Here is a 10,197-nt window from a genome sequence, read left to right as displayed (position 1 = left end):
GCCCGGTGGGAGGGCAGGGGAGCGCGCTCAGGGCTGCCCTCCAGCCCTCTCCGTTCGCTTGCTCTCCACAGCCCAAGCCGGGCACCCGAGCCTGCAGCCCACAGAGGTGGCTTCCGGAGACGCAGGGGCCCCGTCTGCCCCTCGGGCTGCGATCTGCACCCTCAGCCTCCCCTTCAGTCCTCTCTCCCCCGTCCTCCACCGGTTCTGCCCGCCTCAGGTGGGGTCGGACCCTGGCACTGTCACTCTGCGCAGGAACGGGCGGCCGACGCCTACCTGGAGAAGGTGTTGTCGAAGACGAGCATGTAGATGCCGGGCGTGCGCACCTTCACCTGGCCCTGGACGCTCTCCTTGTGTGAGTGGCACCGGGTGGTGGGGATGAGGACCTGGGGGCGGAGCAGAGGAGGAGGCTCAGGTGCAGGGGCTCCAAGGGGCGCGGCTGAAGAGCCTCGGACACACCTGGCTTTGGCGACACCGCGTCCCACCCCCCTGAGCCCCGGAGCCTCTTACCCTTGCTTCTATTTCCCTGCTGCACTCCCTCGCTGACTTGTGGAACCACCCCTGCACCCCTGGATGAAACCAACTCCATGATGGTTCGGGATCTCTCACACGCCGCTGAATTCCATTGTGTGTGGTGTCTGCCCACCAACCCTATCGGCCTGTCGTCTGTCCCTGTGTCCGCAGCAGGTCTTGGTGGCAGAGCCGTGCTGGCTGTGTGGAATGAGTTTGGAAGGGCCTCTCCTTCTGTTTTATGGAATACTTTAGGAAGCACTGTTGTTAGCTGTTCTTTAAAAGCCTGGTAAAATTCACCAGTGAATCTGTGTGGTTCTGGACTTGTCCCTGTTGGGGGCTTTTATTAGTGCTTCAATCTAATTGCTTCTTTTTTTTTTTAATTGCTTCTTATTCACCTAAGTTTTCTAGATGCTCCTGGTTCAGTTTTGGTTGTCATATATTCAGAAGTTTCTAGGCTTTCCAACTTGCTGGCTACGTGATCGCGGATGGCCCTGGATCTCGGTGGTAACGGCTGGGCTCCCTCTTTAGTCCCTAACTGTGTTTACCTGGGTCTTGTGGTTGGTGTGGCTAAGGGTTTTTCTGTGCCGTACTCTGAGTCTCTACTTCCCTTCTTTCTGCTCTGAGCTTAACGTTTTCGCCTTCTGCCGATTCTGGGTTTGCTCTGGTGCTGTTTGTCTGTGTGATGCAGACCAGCACTGCGAGATGATTTATTCGAGATCTGCCTGACTTTACAGTGCAGACGCTCAGAGCTCCCCGCTTCCCCTGCACCCATGGCTCCCCGGCTGTGTGCCCATTCGCATCCCAGGACTTTTCTGGCCGCCCCTGCCCGGACGCCCCTGCCGGCCTCTGTTCCTCCCACACCAGACCTCCACACCGCCGTTCCCAGCATGGGGGCACAACCAGTGCATCCTGCCCTGCTGAGACTTTCGGGCCTTGGACTCCGTGGTGTGCGTCTCCCAGGGTGGACCCCACCTCTGTCCCCGGGCACGGCAGGCGCTCGGTGATGAGTCTGGTGACGAGGGGCCCATCACAGCTCCTGCGCTCCTGCCTCTGTCACCAGGACCTGAGTTGCTGCCACCACACTGCGCTCACTGCCTCCCACGAGTCCAGGCTGGCAGGGCCCGGGCATCCTCAGGACAGAGGCTGAGCAGGTGCCTGGGACAGCCGAGGTTCCTGCTGCCCCATCTCGGCTGAGGAGGCAGCTGTGAAGGCAGAGGCATTGGCGGCCCGGGGACGTGGGCTCTGTCTGGCCCCTGGTGTCCACTGTGGAGGACAGCGCTCGTCACCCAGGGAGGGAGGGCACCGGGAGCCAGAGATGAGGCAGCACTGTGGGGGCCCAGGCTCCAGGGTCACAGGACGTGGTTGTCACTGGGCGGCCACAGCGGGGCAGGTGCACAGTCGGACCTGACATGTCCGCTCTCTCCACCCAAGTTCTGGGTCCACTGGAGGGCACAGCTGCACGGCTCTATGAGGAAATCGTCCTTCCCCCGAGCCCTGGGCCTGGGCTCCCCTCGGCCTCTCCTGGAGCTCCCAAGGTCAGGCTCCGCCTGCCGCACGGGAGGGACCTCTGGCATCGGAGACGGCCGTCCTGAGCCGCGGTCTTCCCCTGCCATCCAGACGAGGCGTGCCCACGTGGGCACAGGGCTGGCAGGGTGCCCGCTGCCTACCTTGCACTGGTCCAGCGGTGTGTCCTCCGCCTCCCGGAAGACCACACTGAACGAGATGCTCTTGGGGTCGGAGGAGAAGACCCAGCTGATGGCGAGGCCAGCCTCGGCCACGGTGATGGGGATGAGGCTGTAGGTGCCAGACCTCACGAACAGCTCCCTGCTGCCCTCGCCGAAGCTGGCGATCTCGTCCACGGTCAGGGGCACCTTGATCCTAGGGCAGAGAGGCAGAGGGACCTGACCACCGGTGACGGTCTGCGTCCGTGGCCAGCTCTGCCACCGAGGCCCCGCTCTGTGTCACACAGGGTGAGGGAGATGGCGGCGTAACCAGCTGAGGTGGCCTCCCCGGGCTGTGTGCCGTGTTCTAGCTCACACTGGGCAGGGGCAGCCTCCTGCAGAAGTTCTGGCCTCATGACGGTGGACGCCGCTCTTGGGGCTCTGTGAGGAACCAGGGACCTGGCTACGTCCCCCTGGAGCTGCAGGGAGCAGGGCCTGCAGTGCCTTCGCTCTCCTGAACCCCATTCCTCAGCTGTGCGGCGGCCGGCCTTGTGTGTGACCACAGCGGGGAGAGGGAGGCCAGGTTGGTCCCAGTCTACGACCAGGAAGCTCCGGTTCAGACAGAGGGAGAAACGCGGCCCTAGTCCACGCAGGTCTGACCCGAAGCCACACCTGCCACTGCGCCGAGCTGCCTTTCCTGGAGAAAATGTCTTCCTGGCCCATTTTAAGGAAGGATGGACGTGAAGGCTCAGGGGGATGCTGCTCCGATGTTAACGGATCTTTCTCTCTAATTATAGACTCCAAGAAGCAGAGCAGGCAGGAGAGGGTTCTGCTGTGCAAAAGTGGTGGATATCTGACTGCATGCCGTGTATATGCCATGGCCCTAGCACAATGTCCCTCCTAAGCCCGGGTCACTTTCTCCCCTGGGGCTCCAGACCTCTCCAGGCACCAGCACCCTCTCGGCCAGGGCAATCTCGGCTCTCCAGAGGAGGTGCCAATGAAAGGCTTTGGCAGCTCTGCCTGGATATCATGATAAATAAGAGAAGCCCGCTACTGAGCTGGGTGTGGCAGCACACGCCTGTGATCCCAGCACTCTGGGAGGCTGAGGCAGGAGGGTGGCAAGTCTGACTGCAGCCTGGGCAAATGAGCGAGGACCATTTCAAAATAAAAAAATATAGCAGGAGCTGGCAACACAGGTCAGTGTGAAAGCCCTGGGTTCAATTCCCAGCAGTGAGGGTGTGGGGGAACCAGAGAGAGAGAAACCAGAGAGAGAGAGAGAGAGAGAGCTGCTACTGTCTACAAGACCCATATCACAGGGTAAATTCCACCACATGCCTCCAGAAATTCTAGCTGACATGAGCCAAGCATGCCCACAAACTCTCCGTGTTCCGAGCTAGCCCTACTTTTAACATGTTTCAGATTCTCCTGTAGTGCACTCGCCAAACCTTAGTTCGCTGTTCCTCTCTGAAAGAGTCAGGGAAGAAAACGTCAGCTCCAAGGACTAGTCGTGCTCTTTGTGTTTCATTCATGGGGCAGCTGAGCTCTTCTCGGTATTGATTTCATCCTGCTGTCCTTAAGGATTTGCCGAGCCTGTGTGTTTAGTCATTTCTTAATCTCATCATTTTTCTTATCTCTTTACTTGAAGGTATATTTTCAGAAAGTTTGATAATGAACAATTTCAAACATGCCCTTGATTTTCCTCACTAAGTGCAACTAAATCATCTGTACCTAATTCGGGAGAGAGACTGCAGTACAGTGGACCCTCAAGTTACGACCAGCCCGGCATACAGTCAAAGTCTTGAGTTACAGCCCGAAACTCGGCTGCTTGTGCGCGCAGGAGTTCTCAGATACAGACCTAACCCTTACAGAGTTCTGGAAGGAACGTGACTGCATCCTGTCCCCTGTGGGGTTCACTGAGAAATCCTGGGCCTGGGTCTCTCCAAGGACACTGAGCTCTGAATTACACAGGAGAGAGACCCTGAAGGCTGTGCAGAGGAGCCTGAGCCTTCATTGACCAACCTGAGTTACGACCAGCCCTGGGAAATGAACTGAGTTCATAAGTCAAGGGTCCACTGTACATGTGAAGGGCAGGGAAGACAAAGAGGCTGGCCAGGGACCCCAAGACCCCAGGAAATGACAGCGGCTCAGCAGTCACAAGCCCCACCTAGGGGTCACGCTGGGGGCCGGAAAACCCTGACTCACACAAGGAATTGCAGACACCAGAAGCCAGCGCTGACGTCAATCAGATTCGAGAACCTCCTAAAACACTGTCACAGAAATACCGCAGTAATGACTTCAAATATTCTTGAAACAATGCAAAAGTAAAAAGAAAGAAAAATCACGTCTAGAAATACTAAAAATTATGACAAACTGGGCATGGGGGTGCACACCTGTAATCTCAGCACTCAGGAGGCTGAGGCAGGAGGACCGCAAGTTCAAGTCCAGCCTGGGCAACTTAACAATTTAGCGAGACTCTGTCTCAATATTAAAAAAAAAAAATTTAGAAAGGGCTAGGAATGGAGTTCAATTTGAGGGGTCTGGTATAATCCTTGATATGGCAGACAAACAAATCAAAACAAAACAAAATGAAAAACTTACTGGATGGGCTTAAAAGATGAATAAATCCAACAGTTAAACTCGAAAAGAGAAAAGCAGAAATCACAATCTGCACAACACAGAAAAGAACTGGGGTGGGGGATCCCGAAGGCCTCGAAAGACACATACAAACCACCTGCTTTTCATATCACGAGTCCCAAAGGAGAGGGAGAACAGAACACTGGAAAAGATACTCAAAGCAAAGACAGCTAGAAACATCCTGCATCGGATTAAAGACATAAACCTACATATTTAAGAACTAAGCCGACCCCGATGGGAAAAACCAAGAAATTCACGCTACAACCTACACCAACGAGACTCCTGAGAACAAGAGACAAAGGCGATGCCTGGAAAACTCGGGGAGTGCAGGGGTTTCTGTGAGGAGAGCACTGGACACGGTGGGCTGTGCATTGGGCAACAACAGCGTCAGGCTGAGTGCTGAGTCCCGCGGCACACGGAGGGAGGAACACGTCGCGGAGAGGGGTCCCACTCCCACAAGCAAGGCTGGTCCCGCCTTGGGAATCCTTCGGTGCCGTCTGTCACATCGACAGGCTGAGGAAGTGTGGGGCCCAAGCTACGTGAGAACTGTTGGGGACCAGACTACGTGACTTAGGCCCACAGACCCGAGGCCGGCGTGACTCGCTTTAGGGATAGGAAAAACATGGAAGGCTGCAGGCTTCCCGACTACGCGGCCAAAGCTTGTAATCACAGGGCTCCTATGGCAGGAGGAACGCAGGAGCCAGGTATGGGGAAGGACTTGCTCCCAATTAACTTGTTTTCTTTGTGAGGACTGACTTGATCTTCGTGCTGTGTTTTATTTTGTTTTTGGTACCGGGGATCGAACTCGGGACCTTGAGCTCGTGAGGCAGGTGGCAGAACCATCGATCGAGCTAAATCCCCGGCCCCTGTTTTACTTTATTTTAATTTATTTATTTGAGCCTCGTTCTTTCTCACCCCATTCTTACTGCCGTCGCCGTTCCAGGAAAAGTTCATCACCCCGACCCCTCCGCTTCCTGCTGGCCCACGAAAGTGTGCCGACTGCAGAGTGATGGGGTCTGTGCACGCTTCTCCGGGGCCTTTCATACCTTGAATACTATCTTTGTGTCTCTACTCCCTGTCGTCTCCCTTACAGGAACCCTAGGGTCGGATCAGCCCCTGGCAAGGAAGAAAATGCGGAGGACCAAAGCCATCAAGGCAGGAAAACACTGAACAAAGTTCAGCACTCGCTCACGACAACCTGAGTTCTCGACTGCTTCTTGTTCTCACGGCTATGAAAAGTGTGAAAGGGATATTTGGGTAGCTTCCTTTTCTTTTTTTTTTTTTATTGGTTTGTTTGTTTATTTAAAAACATTTTTTGAGACAGGATCTTGTGGTCTAGCCCAGACTGGCCATGAACCCTTGATGATCCTCCTGCCTCAGCCTCCCTAGTGCTGGGATTATAGGGGTGTGCCACCGTGCCCCACTATTTTTTTATTTTAAAATAACTTTTATTAGTACGTGTTTGTGATACACAGTGACTGCATTCTTTGTGAGGAGATGGTCCGTGGAGTGCACACGTTAGTTCGTTTTATGTCCCCTCCCCGCCCTCCCTGACCCATCTCTCGGTCTCCTTCCCTTTTACAAAAATCCACTTCCCTCCTTCCTATTACCCACCTTTTATTTTGCTTTTTATACTTTTGTAAGAGAAACCATGCCACATTTAAGCTTGTCTATCTGATTTATTTCACTTAATGTTATGCTCTCAAGGTGCATCCGTTTTCCTACAAGCGATTCAAGTTTACCCTTCTTTGTGGGAGAGCGGTGCCCGCGTGTGTAAACCCCACACTGGGAGCTGAGCTGCTAGGGCTGAGTGTAGGCAGAGCACGGTCATGCGATGCATTTCCAACCCTATGTCCTTGGAATTATATCACAGATGCAGAGCGGCACAGAGACACCTGCATGAGGGCATCTGTCACCGAGCCCTGCAGCCAAGGACTACTGTTTCCAAACAACTTACGGAATCCTCCTTGTTTGACTTTAACAGTAGCTGCTAATCCCAGCCGCCCAAAAACACACGCCATTTACCACAGCTCCATCCCAAACAGACGAGGTGCCCTTTTGAGGCCGCCTGTCATCTAGGTGCACACTGTGTACCCCGAGGCTCCTCATCTCTACGTCTAATTTCCTACAATGGAAACGCACTGCTCATGCAGTCAGAAAATTAAACAGTTACTGTTGAAAAAGAAGGTGGGGTCTGGGCGCGACAGCCAAGGGCACCGGAACCTTTTAGAGCAACAGGACTGTTGCAACCATAACTGCAGCGGTGCTTACATCACATGGCTTGTCAGAATTCAAGCACTGCACACTACGAAAGGCGAACCAACCTGAACGGATATAAATGATGTCTTAAAAAAGAAAAGGCAGAAACTGAAGTCAGAGTGTGGGCGGTGCCCAGCTCTGGGGCTCCTCTCTGGGGTCCCCGCCACTTACATCAGCTCCCCGGACATCAGCAGGCAGATTTCAGCGTCCTGCCCCATGGGCGTGTCCTCAGTGTCCTCGGGGGTCAGCGAGTTTGAGGTGGTGTCCCTGAAACGTCACAGAGGAGAACAGCATCAGCTACCAGCACACGAGGTCCCACACCCTGAGATCCCGGCGCCGGGCCCTGAGCGACCTCAGAATGCGCAGGGAGTCTTGGAGGAGATGACGGCAGGCTTCAGGGACAGCGGCGGCGTCTCCTGGCGCTGGGAGGAGGGGAGCACCAGGCCAGGAGGTGACTACGCAGTGGCCTTGCCACCGGCACTCCAGCCTTCCATCCCTGCTACGGCCTCGGGACACGAGAATAGGGGCCAGAAGCAGAGAGACAGACTCACGCAAAGGGAACAGAGCCAGGACTCCACCTCTCTCCCCTCGTCTGCAACGGGAGCCACGGGCAGCACAGCCCTATGACACCCCCAGGTGTGCTCCATGGAACCCCGCGCTGGGGTGGCAAGCGCCACAGACTGTCCCCTCTCCCAGGAAGTCAAGGCGCACTTCGACACCATCCTGACGCCCGCAGGAAGACACTGGGATGTAAACTCTGCTGTTCCTGTGACTCTTTGGCCATGGACGTCTGCTCCCCAGGACACAGCAGCAGACCACAGCCCCCACACGTCAGATGGGGACCCAGAGCTGCAACAGGGCTGGGACAGAAGCAGAGGCTCTGACTCGCTCAGTGCTCTCCCTGCTGGGCCTGGTCCGTGGCCGATTCAATCTCGGGGACCCCGGAGCCTGACTGTCCCCCTCAAGGTCCCACCTCCACCAGATGACAAACGGGTCCAGAAGGGAAGGTGGTGCCCGCAAGGGAGGCTGGCAGAGGAAGATCTCCCCCAGAACGGCTTCTTCCCCAAGTGTACCCAGTCCTTTCTCAACAGCCCTGCAGGGCTTGCTCCAAGTGTCCCTAAGGGTGAGGTCAGCACGTCCCAAACTGTTCCTCCCAGGACTGCTCCGGGCAAGGCTGTCCCCATCTGGCCCCAGGCACCTGCACTCCAGCCTGGCTTCCGGGAACTGGGTCCTGAGGAGGCAGCCCGGGCCGAGCTGGGTCGGAGCCGTGCCCGGAAGTGCTCTCTGTGCACATATGGCTGTGGCCCCGCATGGGGACAGGGTGTCACCACACACAGCTCACAGGCGTGACGCTGGCCAGTGGCGAGGATGCAGGCGGTGGGCCAGGGGCTTTGACATGCATGCCACGCTCCAGGTGGCCGCCCCGGAGAGGTGCTGCTGTCGTCCTGGAGAATGAACAGACCCCAGTTCCCAGGCTGGGGGAGCTCAGAGCTCAAATCCAGGGCAGCAGAAATATAAACGTGCACCAGAAAACACCCTGAAGCCCGAGGGCTTCTGCCTGGAGGCTCTGGGCACCTCTGCTCAGGAGGGTTCTGACCGCACCGCTGCCCACGTCTTACACCCGGTGCACTGTGAGGGGCATGGGGTGCTTCATGCCCACCAGCCACACCCTGAGATGGCCCACCTGAGCCCAGGGGCCCCCAGGAACGTAGAAAGGAAAGAGAGTCAGTGAGTCCTGCCCCAACTGGCCTGGCTGCCCCTCGGCTGCGGGGCAGGAACGTTTGTGTGGCGCCTGCAGCAGAGCCGGGAGAGGGCAGGGGAAGCAGCCGGGCAGCACCGGAGTCCCCAGCCTCACTCCTCCCCACACGAAGCAGCAGCTCACGCCCCTGGCCTCACGCCCACTGCTACTCTTCCCGGCCTGGGGGAGAAGCTCGTGTCCTGCGGCCCCTGTCACCACCCTGCCGCTCCCGACCACCCTGGACAGGGAATCGCGGGGCCCCACTGTGAGTGACCATCAAGTCCAGCCTCCCTTGACGGTGGGAGGCAGAGGCCAGGGCAGAGCAGGTGGCCGGGACCACGCAGGCAGTGTCACCTGTCAACCTCGTCTGAAGAGTGCGCACCAAGAATGAGAGAAGAACACAGCCCCGGCCGAGGAGCGCTGCACTCCCACCACACCGGACAGCCAGGGCCTGGTTACCTGCAAGGGGTGGATTCTGAGCAGGTGCCACACAGGTCCCCATGGCAACGATTAGGGGCAGAGCGTGCTTTTCAATCTGTGGGCTGTGATCCGTTTAGGGGCTGTGAATCGACTTAGCAGGTTATGACCAACACAAAAGTGAAGCAAACGGGACGGGAAATGCCTGCTATAGTGCATTACGTGCTGTGAGGGTAAGAACTGTTTTAGGAGGCACTTGTTTCACCACATGAACAAGGAGTGACGGGAAAACACGGTAAATGTTTCCATTTAAAAATGTTCACTGCAGCCAAAGGCTCACTGCCACGAACGCCCCTTAAAAGCCTCCCTGTTGCGCTGCACACAGTCGTCCCGTCGTCCTGGCCCCTCTCTGCAGCAGCTCCGCAGTCCTCTTTCCCGAGGGTCCTCACGAGGTGAGGGACGATAAAAAGCCCAGTGACCGCCGCCCCCGAGCGCCATCGAGAGAAAGGCGGGATGGGTAAGAACACGGCGCTGAGTCCTCGCCCCCCTTACTCCCCGGATCTGGCACCGCGTGGCTCTGGCTCCTCGCCGAAGTCGAAATGACCACGACGGGTCAACGTCTGAATCCATTCAGGACACGGAGGCAGCCAGGGCAGCGCAGCTAAAGGCCCTGGGAGGGAGGACCGCGAAGTGGCGAGGACGGGAGGCGCGTGCGCGGTAGAAGGGAGGACTCTGAGGCGGCTTCGCGTCTTTCACGGTGGTAACTTTTAAACATTAAACACTGTTTTCATCACACCTCGCGTGCAGATGCGCACTGGGCCGCCAGGTGAAGGGCACCACTGGGGACGCGGTGGAAGTGTTGGCGACACAGGCTGACCACTAGAGGGCTCCCTCTGAGGTTTTCTAACCGGAAACCTCAGGGCCGAAGCGACCTCTGTGCCTGGCTGGCGGCGGTGGTGCCCACTGCTAGGTGCGCTG

At 57.0% G+C, this 10,197-nt stretch overlaps 1 protein-coding gene across 1 annotated transcript in view; it reads right to left on the bottom strand.

The window, feature by feature from the left end:
• Fyco1 (FYVE and coiled-coil domain autophagy adaptor 1) overlaps window positions 1-10,197 on the bottom strand; it is a 60,064-nt gene that overhangs the window by 4,773 nt on the left and 45,094 nt on the right. Inside the window, exons 15-17 of the mRNA XM_010624387.3 lie at window positions 7,236-7,331; window positions 2,178-2,388; window positions 274-383 (exon numbers count right to left, since the gene is read on the bottom strand). Coding sequence (XP_010622689.1) covers window positions 274-383; window positions 2,178-2,388; window positions 7,236-7,331 — 417 coding nt within the window. The remainder of the gene's footprint in view (window positions 1-273; window positions 384-2,177; window positions 2,389-7,235; window positions 7,332-10,197) is intronic.

This window comes from Fukomys damarensis, unplaced genomic scaffold, assembly GCF_012274545.1.
Source record: "Fukomys damarensis isolate Sample0158 unplaced genomic scaffold, DMR_v1.0_HiC HiC_scaffold_12, whole genome shotgun sequence".
NCBI lineage: Eukaryota > Metazoa > Chordata > Mammalia > Rodentia > Bathyergidae > Fukomys > Fukomys damarensis.
The sequence above is the reverse complement of the archived record's forward strand: the minus strand, read 5'-3'. Positions and strand labels throughout refer to the sequence as shown.